At 39.2% G+C, this 15,872-nt stretch overlaps 1 protein-coding gene across 1 annotated transcript in view; it reads left to right on the top strand.

Moving 5' to 3' along the window:
- The window catches only part of Ppef1 (protein phosphatase with EF-hand domain 1), a 65,564-nt gene that overhangs the window by 27,969 nt on the left and 21,723 nt on the right, over nt 1-15,872 (top strand). The window contains exon 6 of the mRNA XM_027432575.2: nt 15,082-15,248. Coding sequence (XP_027288376.1) covers nt 15,082-15,248 — 167 coding nt within the window. The remainder of the gene's footprint in view (nt 1-15,081; nt 15,249-15,872) is intronic.

Genomic DNA, 15,872 nt, shown 5'->3' with positions numbered 1-15,872 from the left:
GTATACTGCAATACAGTTTGGATTTCAGACCAATGATTGCTTTTGAGGAATTGTTCTTATTTTTGTTTGCTTGTTTGTTTAGTATTTGGCTACCCTTAAATTTTTTTGTTGTTTAGCAATTTAATATTGAGATATTTTCAGCTCACACAATGCCATCTGGCTTGGGAAAGAATTTTTCCCCTCTAGGTACCATACTCTTAACCACAAGAGAACTTTGCTAAAAGGGCACTTTCACTTTATGTGTCTTCAAATGTAATTTTATCATCAAGTGGAGCAATTTGCATATCATTTGTTAGGTCGTGGTTTTAGATTTCATTTTCTGAAAAGGTTAATTCTAATCAGCCACTTTTGCTTAATTGGAGTGACCAATTTGAAATACTTCATTTAGAGCCTCAGCCTTGCTACCATTACAAGACATTTTCTCTCATTGAATGGAAAGCTTGAAACTGTAGATCAAGTATTAGTGAATTAGTTTGTTAAATTGGTGCTGAGAGTGGTGCTCCTGAAGCTGAAAAGGAGCTGGCCATGGATACAGAGCAGCTAATTAACTCTAAACCCTGTGGGTATCCCACAGATGCTGTTTGTTGGGTTCCATGCTGTCTTGTTTTACTTTTCTTCCTTTCTTCTCCACACTCCTCCACCTCAGCCCAAGCCCACAACTTTCCCACTGTGAAGGTAATCAAACCCGTCACTGGGATACTTCATGCTACCACTGGAATAAAGTCGTTTCTTTTTTGAAAAGAATAGATCTTCAAAATAAAGGTTGTAAAAATGAAAGTTGCAATATTATGGAGTTGAAGTCCAGAAGTTTTTGTTTGATATACCTTAGTATCAGATATGTTGAAATAACTTCCATATATCTATTATAAAATGCTTCAGCAGGAAATAGGCAAGAATATAGGAAAATATCTCATTTTTTGTGTGTATTCAACTTAATTATGTTCTGCTTACTTTTTTCTCTGGTAGACCATCTGAGTGCTTTTGAAAATTGTAGTTATCTTGGGTTTTCTGTAATTTTTGACTTAATCTCGATGCCATAAGTGATTTATTTATTAGTCTGAGTTTACCAGAACCGAGTGAAGAATTTTTGCTCGTTTGAAAGGAACTGAAAGAGCTCTCAGTAGCAAGAGCCTAAAGAGCATAGAGACTCGTGTAACTAAAGAGACTTAGTTCCTTTATTATTTGGAGACTAAAATAGGTTCTAACTTAGATTATGCAAAGTAATTTGATTAATCCTGAACAAGCAAGACAAAAATATAGCCAAATAAATTTTGCCTTTGTGGAAGCCATTGCCTTGCGAGGCTTAGGTCCAGTATAATTTAAGATTTCTTAATTTTTTTTTTTAGTTGTGGGAGTGGAGTGGGGAAGTAGTGGTGGTATTTGTGCATGCATGTGTGTGTGTGTGTGTGTGTGTGTGTGTGTGTGTGTGTGTGTGTGTGTGTGTGTGTGTGTAGGTTTCTCCAGCATTGGCCTTGACTCCTTTGCTCCTCCCTCTTCCCTCAGTACTTAGCTGTGGGTGTCAGCTTCTGCTTCTGTCAGCTACTGGATGAAGGCTCTAGGATGGCAATTAAGGTAGTCATCAACCTCATTATAGGGAAAGGGCATCAAAGGCAGCCTCTCCACTACTGCCTAGATTCTGAGTTGGGGTCAACTTTGTGAATCTCTGAACATTTCCCTAGTGTCAGATTTCTCTTTAAACCTATATTGGCTCCCTCTGTTAAGGTATCTCTTTTCTTTCTCTCCTCTATTCCTCTCCTGTCTCAGTCTTCCTGATCCCTCATGTTCTCCTCCCTCCTCCTCTTCTCTACTTCTCTTTTTCCTAACTCCATCCCCTCTCTCCCTGTGCTCCCAATTTGCTCAGGAGTTCTTATCCCTTTCCCCTTCTTCAGGGGACCATGTATTTTCTTTTAGGGACCTCCTTGTTTCCTAGTTTCTCTGATGGAGTGGACTGTAGGCTGGTAGTCCTTTCCTCTACATACAATATCCATATATGAGTGAGTACATACCATGCTTGTCTTTCTGTGACTGGGTTATCTCACTCAGGATGGTTTCTTCCAGTTCCATCCATTTGCCTTCGAATTTCAAGATTCCATTGGTTTTTTTTTTTTTTCTGCTGAGTAGTACTCCACTGTATAAATGTACCACATTTTCTCTATCCATTCTTCAGTTGAGGGGCATCTAGGCTGCTTCCAAGTTCTGGTTATTACAAATAGTGCTGCTATGAACATAGTTGAACAGATGTCCTTGTTGTATGAATGTGCATCTTTTGGGTATATGGTAGACTGATTCCCATTTTCCTGAGAAACCACAATCCTTATTTCCAAAGTGGCCACACAAGTTTACACTTGTGTGTAATGAGAAATGAGAAATTTCTTTCTCATTCCATTTATTGTCTATATAGTAGGGCTACTAATTTTTTTTAGTTAATCTTGTATCCTGCCACTTCGCTGAAGGTGTTTATCAGCTGTAGGAGTTTCCAGTAGAATTTTTCAGGTCACTTATGTAGACTATCACATCATCTGCAAATAGTGAAAGTTTGACTTCTTCCTTTCCGATTTGTATCCCCTTGATCTCCTTTTGTTGTCTTATTGCTCTAGCTAGAACTTCAAGAACAATATTGAAGAGATATAGAGAGAGTGGGCAGCCTTGTCTTGTTCCTGATTTTAGGGTAAACACGTTGAGTTTCTCTCCATTTATTTTGATGTTGGCTGTTGGTTTGCCATATATTGCTTTTATTATGTTGAGGTATGTTCCTGTTATCCCTTTTCTTTCCAAGACCTTTATCATGAAGGGGTGTTGGATTTGTCAAAGGCTTTTTCAGCATCTAATGAGATGATCATGTGGTTTTTCTTTCTCAGTCTGTTTAAATGGTGGATTATACTGATGAATTTTCGTATGTTGAACCATCCTTGCATCCCTGGGATGAAGCCTACTTGATCATGGTGGATGATTTTTCTGATGTGTTCTTGGATTCGATTTGCCAGTATTTTATTGAGTATTTTTGCATCAATGTTCTTGAGGAATATTGGTCTGTAGTTCTCTTTTTTAGTTGTGGCTTTGGTACCAAAGTAATTGTAGCCTTGTAAAAAGAGTTTTGCAATGAACCTTCTGTTTCTATTGTGTGGAACAATTTGAAGAGTACTGGTAGTAACTGTTCTTTGAATTTCTGGTAGAATTCTGCACTGAAACAATCTGGCACTGGGCTTTTTTTTTTTTTTTTTGGTTGGGAGACATTTGATGACTGATTCTACTGCTTCTATTTCATTAGGGTTTATAGGTCTATTTAAGTTGCTTATCTGTTCTTGATTTAATTTTGGTAAGTGATATCTATGCAGAAAATTATCCATTTCCTTTAAATTTTCTAATTTTGTAGAGTACAGGTTTTCAAAGTATGACCTGAAGATTCTTTGGATTTCCTCAGTGTTCATTATTATTTCCTTCTTTTCATTTCTGATTTTATTAATTTGAGTGTTTTCTCTCTGCCTTTTGGGTTAGTTTGGATAAAGGTTTGTCTATCTTGTTGATTTTCTCGAAGAACCAACTGTTTGTTACACTGATTCATTGTATTGTTTTCTTTGTTTCTACATATTTATATATTTTTCAGACATAAAATTTCCTGAGTTTAGCATCAAGTCAGCAGACAGACAGCATGGACAGAATTCCCCCCCAAAATCCTGAGTTTTTGTTTTAATACATCTTTCATATTTTAATGTGAAATTTTAACTCATTTGCATGTCTGGAATTTTTCCTTCTATTCTTCTTTACCATTTATTTTGCTTTGTTTTGTTTTTTCTTTCTTTATGTTGTTTGGTGATTTTCTTTTGAATTATTATTGTATTTGGACTTTTAAAACAAAATGTTAAAGTTTTGTTTGAAAAGTTAACTTTTTCCCATTTATTTTGATGACTTTCCTATTCTTGATATTTCTAATACATTGTGTGTATTTATTAAATATTTATACATTTATTTTTTTTACAGCATGTTTCTTAGTTAGGGTTATTATTGCTGTGATAAAACACCACAACCAAAAGCAAGTTGGGGAGGAATGTTTTGTTGTTGTTGTTGTTGTTTGGCTTATACTTCCACAGGACTGCCCATCACTGAAGGAAGTCAGGACAGGAACTTAAGCAGAGTTGGAACCTGCAGGCAGGAACTGATGCAGAGACCATGAAGTGGTGTTGCTTACTGCTTTGCTTCCCATGGCTTGCTCAGCCTGCTTTCTTATAGAGCCCAGAACCAACAGCCCAGGGATGGCACCAACTGCTATGGGTTGGGCCCTCCCACATCAATCACTAATGAAGAAAATGCCCCACAGGCTTGCTCATAGTCTGAATTTATAGAGGTATTTTCTCACCTAAGGTTCCCTCCTTTTGATGACTCTGTCTTGTGTCAAGTTGACATAAAACTAGCTAGTACACCATGATTCTATTTTACTGAGCAAATCATCCTTTATTTATTTATTTGTTTATTTATTTATTTATTCATTCATTCATTTGTTTGTTTTTGAGACAAGGTCTCATGTTATATAGCTTAGGCTGGCTTTCAAAGCGCTATGTATCTGAGGATTACTTTTAATATCTGTTTTCCTGCCTCTATGTCTCAAGGGCTGAAATTATAGGTGACTACCACCATTCTTAGTTTTGTGTGGTATTGAGGACTTCATGCATGCTGTGGTGGTATGAAAGAAAATGGCCCCTGAACAGAATGGCTCTCTTAGGAGCCATTAGGTGTGTCCTTGTTGGAGGAATTGTATCACTGTGGGATGGGCTTTGAGGTCTCTTTTGCTCAAGCTTCCCTCAATGTGACTATCAATTGACTTTCTGTTGCCTGTAAGATGTAGCACTCTCTCATTATATGCCATCCTAGTGCCTTCATCTAGTATCTGATAGAAGCAGAAGCAGACACCCACAGCTAAACACCGAGCTGAACTCTGGAATCCAGTTACAGAGAGGGAGGAGTGATGAGCAAAGGGGTCAAGACCAGGCTGGAGAAACCCACAGAAACAGCTGACCTGAACAAGAGGGAGCTCATGGACCCCAGACTGATAGCTGAGAAACCAGCATATGACTGTACCAGACCCCCCGAAGGAGGAAGTCAGTTTGGAGAACTGGAAAATCTATGAGGCCACTGGTATTTACCCCTAGTACATGAATGGACTTTGGGAGCCCTCTCCACATAGAGGGATACTCTCTCAGCCTAGACACACAGGGGAGGGCTTAGGCCCTATTCCAAATGATATGACAGACTTTGAAGATTCCCCCATGGAAGGCCTCAGCCTCCCTGGTGAGCAGAAAGGGGTTAGGATGGGGGGGTTGGTAAGGGGCAAGGGAAGAGAGAAGGGAGAACTGAGATTGACATGTAAAAGAAGCTTGTTTCTAATTTAAATAAAAAAAGAAAAAAAGATGTAGCACTCTAAGCTCCAGCACCACATTTGTGGTGTAGCATCACCATGTTCCCTGTTATGATGATGATGGACTGAACCTCTGGAACTGTAAGCAAGCCACTGCAATTAAATGTTCTCTTTAAAAGAGTTGCTGAGTTCATGGTGTCTCTTCACAGCAATAGAAAACCCTATGACTCATGCTAAGCTAGCAGTCTACATCCCCAGCCCTATTTTATTAGATCCTGAACTTTATTAATTTCTGTCTATTCAGTCTGAATAATGTATTTGTAACTTTAAACAATTTCCTTTTTTGTTTCTAGATTTCTTGCTTAGTACTTAAATGTAAGTTTGATAATTTCATATTGATTTATGTTTAATAATATATTTGAAGGTTAATTGTATTCTGTAAACGTATTTTTCTTTGTGCTGCTAGCTCACAGAAAATGACATGGAGACTTATTATTATGAAAGCTCAGCCTTAGCTTAGGCTTCTTTCTAACTAGCTCTTATAACTTAAATTAACCCATATATATATATATATATATATATATATATATATATATATTTGGTTTTTCAAGACAGGGTTTCTCCGTGTAGCTTTTGAGCCTGTCCTGGAACTAGCTCTTGTAGACCAAGCTGGTCTCAAACTCACAGAGATCCGCCTGCTTCTGCCTCCCAAGTGCTGGGAATAAATGCATGTGCCACCAATGCCAGGCTTAACCCATATTTTTTAATCTATGTTCTTTCATGTGCTCGTTACCTCATCTCCATTTTCCCCATCCTTCTTCTGCTTCTGGCGGGAGATTCCACCTTTCTTCTCTCAAGACTTCTCTATCCCCATAAGTCCTGCCTCACCTCTTTTCCTGACTAGCTATTGGCTATTCAGCTCTTTAATAAACCAACCAGCAAGCACCTTGGCAAAGACACATCTTCATAGTGTACAAAAAAGTTTATTCTACAAAATTTTTGCCTTTTTGTCTAAATAGACAAGAAAGGTCTTTAACTCTAACATAGTAAAACTATATACAATAACAATAATTATCAGGTAAGAATTACATATATAATGTAAAGTCCATTAGCATTTTGCAAATTCAGAGAAAATACTACATTATCTATCTTATCTTGATGAATTTAAAGTTTTATACCTAGACCATTTTATATTATAACTTATATTACCATCTTAAAACTATCTTTTTAGACCTAAAAAATTTTCTTAGATAAACAATGTAAGCTTTTATGTCTCTCAGCCTCATAAACTATACATCTCTTAATGTAAGTTTTTTTCTGAATTTGGTAACAAGGAAAAATGTAAAGCTCTATCTAGTCTTCAATCCACATCAGAGACCCAAGAAAGATAAACTATTACCTGAGTAAACAGGAAGTGCAGAGAAAGCAACTTCCAAAATTATGAGAAATGACAGAAACAGCTGGCTGCCTGGACAGTCTCACCAAGTCTCCTCTGCAATGTTGGGGTATACATCTCCAGCCTACAGGCCTAGAATATCTGACAGGCTTTTCTATGAAGCAGGAATTTTGAAGAACTGTCCTACCCTGTCTTGCCAAAGTTTGGTAGATTCTTTCCTGCTTGTCCAATTTGGACACCATACTGTCAGCAGTTGAGGCAAGGGCAGTTTCTTGTTCAAGTGGCTAGCTTTTGCCATAAAGAAAACAAACTCCATATGGAGGTTCTTCGATCCCCATCATCCTTTTATGAAGTAAATTGGTGCTGCCAGGAACAGATGTGTCTCACTGTCAAGAAAATCGCTATGTTATTAAAACATTAAAACTCCATATTCCATAGCTCTCTAAAGTGTTTGAAGACCATCTATCTATTTTAAAAATGTCTCTGGTTGACCTGGAAAACATACTTAACATGGCTATAAGTTTGATTGTTATAGATGACTATTAACCTATATTTCTTTATTATTGCTATGATAAAGCATGTGAGGAACCTTGGCAGATTCCATGGCAGGTGAGGTTGACCAAGTCAGGGGACAAACATGCCAGGAAGACAGAGCTTAGTGAGAAGTTTTATTAGAAAAGGGAGGGAATGGTGAAGGAAAGAGAAAAGAAGTAAAGAGACACAGAGACAGAGAGAGGATAGAAGAGAGGAGGGAGACAGGAAAAGTCCTCTCTGCCCCATGGGAACATCCCAGAAAGAGAGGAGCAGGGAGAGCATAAGAGGGCAAGGGTCTTTCTTTTAAAGGGGTCCTTTGCACCTGTGTGCAGACTATGCAACCATGGAACCCTGGGCTGACCAGAGTACAGCCTGATTGCATTCTGCCAGGTGACAGGGGAAGGCCAGCATATTGCCTGAATCCTAGCAATTATCCTAAATAGCTTTTAAGGACTAAAACTTTACAAAAAATCCATACCAATGTTAAAATATTTGAGACTAGTGGTTGTTCAAAATTTCTCATCAACAATCAAAAAATTCAAAGTCAACAAGACACCATACTGTCCAGATTCTCTGTGTATTCTATGTGGCTTATTCTTTTTGATATTACTTTATTGTCTCTTTAAATACTTTATCTTATTATTTATAAACTATCTTTTCTATAACTTTATACCCATTTTCTTTTCTTCTTTTAAGCCTATGTACATTTTTTAAACACACTGTAACCTGTTTAGAGGTATTTTTTTCCATCTGCATCTGTCTTTACTGAGCACCTGCAGTGTTCTCTGACCATGTGAGACAAATATTAAACTATCATTTCAGCTGAGGCACAGCTCAGCTTAGAACATGGTGCTGGCTTGAGCCCACAGGCAGTGGCCAGTAGCTGTGTCTCTGTACACTAAACCTACCCAAAAGACCTTGTCACCAGGAAGCCTCATTTGGCTCTGTGTTCCAAACTTATTTTTAATCTTTCTTAGGCTATATGTGGATATACATGGCCAGACATTGGGCACCATGTGTAATAGTCTTTCTCAGTCCTGCCTGCTGGTTCCGAAATAACCACATGGAGACTTCTTATTAATTATGAAAGCTTGTCCTTAGCTTAGTCTTGTTTCTAACTAGTTCATATAACTTTAATTAACCCATTTCTATTGATCTATATGCTACCATGTAGCTTGTGGCACTTACCTCTCCTCCTACATGTCCTTCTTCCTCTGCGTCCACTGGTGACTCTACTTTTCTTCTTCTTCTGAGACCTCTGTGTCCCCAGAAGTCCCACCTAACCTCTTTTCATGCCTAGCTATTGGCAATTCAGCTCTTTATTAAATCAGTCACAAGGTACTTTGGCAAAGACACATCTTTACAGTGTACAAAAAATTATTTCACAACAGTGTTCTTTCCTCTTAGTCTTTCCCAAGATTAAAGATATTTTATTTGACATTGTCGTATTTTGTTGAATGCTTTCCTTTGAAAACATATGAGGGCTCTCTGTATGAGTGCAAGCTTATTGAATACAGTGGCTTTGAAGTATCAACTTGTTTGTTCCTTGAACCTGAAACTGCTTGATATACATGTATACATGCTCATTGCTTTTGTGGTACTAAACCACTACACATTTTCCTTCTACCCTTAAGAACCTTTGAACCCTCACATATCTGTAAATATTTTTCTGCTATCCTTAGATGTTAATGATGTCTTTGCTGATATAGAATTCTTGTTTCATAGTCCCATTTTTTCTCTTTAATTTGTAGAATTTATTCTACCATGTGGTAGAATATTATTTTCAGGTGTGTGACTTTTGTTTATATTGCATTTGTTCAACTTGGTGAAGCTATGATTCTTTATCTGCCTAAAACACCTGATGATGTAATAAAGCACTGAATGGCCAGTAGTGAGGCAGGAGCAAGGACAGAAGGGGCTGGCAGACAGAGAGAATAAACAAAAGGAGAAATGAGGACAGAGAGATGAAAGAATGAGAGAACAAGGAGAGGAGGACATCAGGGGCCAGGCACCCAGTCACCCAGCCAGCCACAGAGTGAAAGTAAGATGTACAGAAGAGAGAGATTTAAAAACCCGAGGAGAAGGTAGACAGGTTAATTTAAGATAAGAAAAGATGGCTAGAAACAAGCCAAACTAAGGGTGGGTACCCGTAAGTAATGATAAGCCTCCATGTGTGAGTTATTTGGGAGCTGGGTGGTGGGCCCCCCTCAAAAAGTCAAAAAGTGAAAGACTAAAACGTTGAACAACACTACCATCTTCTGCCTTCCTCTACTTCAAATGATAAGTATAATACCAGGCTTATTCTTTCTTTCCTCATGTTATGTTTTTTCTGTCTGACAGCTCTAAGACCTTTAACAGGTAATGGAATTTCTCTCTCATTATGCCTATGAATAATGAGCTCTTTCAAACATCAAACTGAAATTTCCTTTTAAAAAATTTTATTTTTAATTTGTATGTTTGTGTCTCTGCAAACATGTGTGCATGCACATGACTATGGATACCTATAAAGGTAAGAAGAAGGCGGGTGTTGGTGGCGTACGCCTTTAATCTCAGCACTCGGGAGGCAGAGGCCGGCAGATCTCTGTGAGTTCGAGGCCAGCCTGGTCTCCAGAGTGAGTGCCAGGATAGGCTCCAAAGCTACACAGACAAACCCTGTCTGGAAAAGCCAAAAGAAAAAGGAAAGAAAGAAAAGAGTAGTGGTTTGGAGCTGGAGAGATGGCTCAGCGGTTAAGAGCACCGACTGTTCTTCCAGAGGTCCTGAGTTCAATTCCCAGCAACCACATGGTCGCTCACAACCATCTTGAATGAGATTTGGTACCCTCTGCTGGTGTGAGGGCAGAAGACTGTATCCTAAATAAATAAAATCTTAAAAAAAAAAAAGATTCTCAAAGCCCTCCCTACTGTTATAAAGCAGCAAATGATTTGGGGAGAGGAAAGACTTTAAAAAAAAAAAGGTCAGAAGAAGGCATTGAATTATCCTCCTCTGTAGTTCCAGGTGGTTTGAGACACCCACTGTGGGTGCTCATGGATCCTCTGCAAGAGCGACAAGCTTGCTGAACCACTGAGCCATCACTCTAGCTCCTGAAGAATTCCTTTTAGTATTATTTTAGTTATTTCTTCTCCATCTGTTCTCTCCTCCCCCAACATGGAATGCCTATTATTAGCCCATTAGTTTCTTGGTTTTTTAGTTCTCTCTCTCTCTCTCTCTCTCTCTCTCTCTCTCTCTCTCTCTCTCTCCCTGCCCCTCACTTTCTTTCCTTTACTCTTATTTTTCATTCATTTGTATATTTTATTTTTATTTCTTTTTCTTTTTTTGAGGGGCCTCATGTTTCTTAGGCTGGCCTTGATCTCAGTATGTAGTCAAGGATGACCTTGAATTCCTGTTACCCCTACCTCTATATCTCACACCCAAATGCTGAGATTCTAGGTATATACACCACCATTCATGGCTCCTACTTATTCTTTATGAATTCTTTTTTAAGTAAATTTATTTATTTAATTTAGAAACAATCTTATTTTACATATCAATCCCAGTTCCCTCTCCCTCCCTTCCTCCCATGCCCTGCACCAACCACCCCATCCCACCTCCCACCCTCTCCCCAGGGACCATGAGGCCTTCCATGGCGGATCATCAAAGTCTGTCACATCATTTGGCTGAGAGAGTATCCCTCTATGGGGAATGGGCTCCCAAAGTCCATTTGTGCACTAGGGATAAACACTGGTTCCACTCCCAAAGGCCCCATAGACTGCCCAGGCCTCCTAACTGACACCCACATTCACAGTGCTTGGTTCTGCCCAATTCTGTTTCCTCAGCTGTCAGACTGTGGTCCATGTGCTCTCACTTCTATTATTTTTGCTTTTTAAAAATCTGTTTGCTCTTTCAAGCCAGTAATATATTTCAACTCTTCTTTAGTTAGCTCTAATACATTAATTTTAAAAATGCAAATAGCATATTTTTAACCCATTTACTTTTAAAAATTTATTTACATTGTGTGTGTAAGAGAGAGAGAGAGAGAGAGAGGGAGAGGGAGAGGGAGAGAGGTTGAATGCAGGTGCCCTTGGAGGCCAGAGACATCAGATCCCCTGCAGCTAGAGTTACAAGTGATTGTGAGTTACCAGATGTGGTGCTGGGACCAGAATTTGGATCCTCTGCAACAGCAGTACTTCTTATTTTAATTTTTTATTGAAGATATATTTTTATATACTGTATTCTGATCATAGTTTCTCCTCCTTCATCTCTCAGATCCTCCCCACCTCCTCATCCATTCAACTCTTATACCTTCTTTCTTTCTCTCTTTAGAAAACAGAAGAAAAATGACTAGAATAAGACAAAAGTAAAAGCATGAGAAACATACACATACAACATACACATACCAAAAAAAAAATAAAAACCCAAAGGGAAAAAGTAAGGTTTAATTTTTAAAATTGCCCAAAAAAGCACTGAGACAAAAAAAATCTACAAAACTACCATTGAGTTTGTTTTGTGTTAGCCATCTACTGCTAGGCCTGGAGCCTAAACTTGTGTGGTTCCTATACCCCATGAGACTCCATTGGAGAAAACTAGTTTTTCCTTTGCAAGAGGTTGCCATCTGGGGATAGCTTCTTGGTTCAGGATGGGAGCTCATGACCTCTTCCCTATGTCATTGCTAGAAAGCTGTCTGGCTTGGACCTGCGCAGGCCCTGTGCATGCTGCCACAGTCTCTGAGAGTTCATATGTACGTTAGTCCTGTTAATGTCTAGAAGGCGGCCTTGTTTCTTTTGGTGTTCTCCATCCTCTCTGACTCTTATAATATTTTTGCCTCCTCTTCTGCAAGGTTCCTGACCCCTAAGGGAAGGGGTTTGATGAAGACATCCCATTTATCACGGAGTATTTCAAAGTCTCACTCTCTGTACATTGTCCAATTGTTGGTCTCAGTATTAGGCAGTACTTGTTCTTAAATGCTGAGCCATCTCTTACAGCCCTTCCCATGAATTTTGAAACCTGTTATGCTTTATACGTGTCTTACAATTTTCTTCTGAAATAAAGTCACTGTTTTGACTTTTGTTACTTGCAAGCAGTTCCCACACTTTTCCTAGTAAGATCCAACCCCACCCCCATTAATGCCTAAGGCAGGTCTGAGGTCATGAGAGCAAGGGAGCTGACCCTCCCCCTTGCCAGCTGCAGCACTCAGAAAAGTGAACCCTGCACGTCATCTGGGCAGTACAGTAAAGCTGTCCCTAATGGTGGAGGCGTGGGCAAGCAAGCTCCCAATTTTTGGCAATGGGAGAGCTGTCCCCATTACTCATCTGTAATGTGCCAGCATGGGCTGTGGAGAGATGTCCCCAACCCCCACCCATCAACGTCTGAGGCATGTGGGATAGCTGGCCCTAAAGTCATAAGAGCAGGAGAGCTGTCCCTGGCCCTCATCTGCTGTAGCACTGGGGAGAGTGGCCCCTACCTGGAAAACAGCAGTGCTGGCCCTGAAAATGTAGATGGCAGAGATCCTACCCTGAGGATGTGAAAACTGGAGAACTGGCCACACCCCTTGCTCATTGCGTCAAGGGGTGAAGTAGCCAGAGTAAATGCTGGAGAGCTCACCCTAGTGGTGAAGACAAGGGAGAGCTGGCAGGCTGACCAACCCTGCAACTACCCAGACCCAGAACCAGGGTTATGTGTTGGCCAACCCCAACATGCAGCCCATCTGTGATCTGAGGGGTGGTGGGGTGAGGGTGGGGTCTGTCCTGTGAATCCAGGGATACAGGATCTCCACGACACAGGGCAGCAACGGGATGTGCAGGAAGAATCCCAGTGACAGCCCAGCGTTGATGGTGTAGCAGAGGCCAGGGGTTTGGAACCAGACAAAGGATTCTTTGTGATGAACGCCTGCATGTAAAAATGTATGGATAAAGGAGTTTACTGGATGACACACTGTGTCACATTGCAGCTTCCATGATGAGAGCTTCCCTTTCTCCCTTTCCCCCTTTTTTTTCTTTTAATTTTTACTTTGTATTATTCTGGGGAGGAGGGAGATGGGATCAGGAGGCATGATGTGAAAGACACAAAGAATAAATAAAAAGAATGTTAACAAATGCAATCTTAAAATTAGAAATAGCATGGAAATCGTAATTAATGAATCTCGTTATTTGTACTTAGGGTTTGCATAGAATTGTTTTTACACATAATGTTGAGTTCCCAAATATTATTGCATGGCATTTAAAGGGGGGCTCCATTCCCATTTTTCAAACGAAGAAAAGGTTAAATAACTTTCTCAAAGATAACTGTTCTACGTGGAGCTGGATTGTGATATTAATCATCTTATTACAATAAGCCACTGCTTCCCTCCTTGACTTGCCTGCAGAACATGTTACAATGTATAAATGATTCTTGGAATCCCTAAATCATGTGTTATAACCTATAATGTTTTCAATTACATTTTATACTGAAATTTAAAATGCCAATAAATGGTAGAATGTTGAAATAAAGTAGTAAGATTTTCTTACAATTTGAAATCTAACAAAAGAAGAATTTGAAAATAGTTTGAAACATGAAAATAATTGGAATATGTGTATTCTTTTCTGAAGATAACATTTCTGAGGGGAAGTGTATATTTTGATATGACTTCTCTCTTTGAAATACATTTGCAAAACATTTGACTATATCTTACTGTGCATTGGGAATGCACTTGGCTCTTTCCATATCAAGTATGACACTGAGAAAATGTAACCATGTCATATATACATGTTTTATTTTAGAGTTTTGTAGTGAATGACTGAACAAGCTAATAGCAATTTAAGACTAGTGTTTTCCCTGCTCTGTTTCTTTTCATATAAATGCTGTTTTATAAGTATAATATAAACAATAAATAAATAAAAATAGTATCTCATATTCAGAAGTGATACTTAAAGTAGCTGATATATGATATGGCCTGGTCATCAATCGATCAGAATACATACTGGGTAGAGGCACCAGGTATGGTTATATCTTCCCACTGGTGTATCAGTCCTATCCCAGTCATATCTTACAGAACTGTCCCCCTTGCCTGAGTTCTTTTTTTGTTTTGTCTTTGTTTTTATTTTTGTGGGGTTTTTTGACACAGTGTTTCTCTGTGTAACAGTTTTGGCTGTCCTGGAACTCGCTCTGTAGACCAGGCTGGTCTTGAATTCACAGAGATCCGCCTGCCTCTGCTTCCCAAGTGCTGAGATTAAAGGCTTGCACCACCACAGCCCCTCTTGCTTGAGTTCTTGCCTGTCCATTATCACAGGTGATTTGGCAAGGGATCTATTGTCATCTCCACTTTGCAAATTGAAATAATTACAACCCATAGAAGTTAACTATTGGGCCCTTTGAATGAAAGTGCTCCAACTGTTAGTTTAGTGTTTTTCTCTGGGTAAAAGTTTCCCTCTTTTCAGAGAGAAGGGCAAGATAAGACTATGTACTTTATTGGTAGTTACATTATGTGTTTTCTTTTTATTGGATTTTTTCATACAATATATTCTTCTCACAGTTTCCCCTCCCCCACGAGGGTATCTACTTTTGACAACAGGACAAATCCTAGCTCCTTCCAGAGAAAACTCATGGTATGTGATGGGCAGAATAAGTAATCCCCATCCTCCATGAAATCTTCCTGTCCCAAGCTTATTGTCTGGTTCCAGGTCCCTTGCAGATATGTGTGCTCTTGAAGGAGCTCAAGCCAGTGAGCAGATTCTTCCCAATGAAAGCAATGACTGGGCCTCTTTTCTGTTTCTGCAGGAACAAACACATAGCCCTATTTTTAAGAGAATGTTCTTTTAACTACTTCTTTTCTCCCCTCTCCTTCCCCAGAATGGCCTGCCTTCAGAGAACAATCCATATGTTTTTAATGGTGATTTTGTAGATCGAGGGGGCAATTCCATGGAGATCCTAATGATCCTGCTTGTTAGTTTCCTTGTCTACCCCACTGACCTGCACCTGAATAGGGGGAACCATGAAGACTTTATGATGAATCTGAGGTAACATTGAATTTAGATTTCATCTTTTATTCTCACTGTGGAATTGCTGCTGTGTTTAGCTCTGAACTGGTAAGTATAGGTTCGGTTGTATAGATGGAGAGATAAGATGAATCTCAAGGAAAATCTCCAAGTTCTCACCCTTGTTCACCAGCCTGTCCTTCAGCTAAGTTTCAGCTGCTTTGAAGCTCTCCTCTTATCTCTCCTTCCAACCCTGTGTTTCCTCTTCCTCTTTATTACATTTGCTTTTTTCTGTCATACTTCACAGTCCAAACTGCATGCTAGGTAGGCATGTTAGGTCAGCTTTGTGTGTCTTGTAGGTTATATGAACAGACTTAGATGGAAATTTCTGTTGCTTCTCTTGACTTGCTTCAAATTCTGTCTCAGAAGCTAGCACAATGTTTTACATTGCTGTGTGTATTTTTTGTGTCCTGGTAATTGCTTCTGGCATAGTTGTTCATAAACAATTTTGAGAACAGCTGTAACATAGCATTTGGACTATCTGACTCACTGGAGATTTGAGGGATAAAGAGTGCTTAAATGGTTTATGAATTCTGTCTGAAAGGCACAGTGGGTAATAAATGTTCCCTTCTTTCTTTTTCTTTTCTTTTTATGGAAAACAGAAAT

Source organism: Cricetulus griseus, chromosome X (genome assembly GCF_003668045.3).
Source record: "Cricetulus griseus strain 17A/GY chromosome X, alternate assembly CriGri-PICRH-1.0, whole genome shotgun sequence".
NCBI classification, from domain to species: Eukaryota; Metazoa; Chordata; class Mammalia; order Rodentia; family Cricetidae; genus Cricetulus; species Cricetulus griseus.
This window is presented reverse-complemented; position numbering and strand designations above follow the sequence as displayed.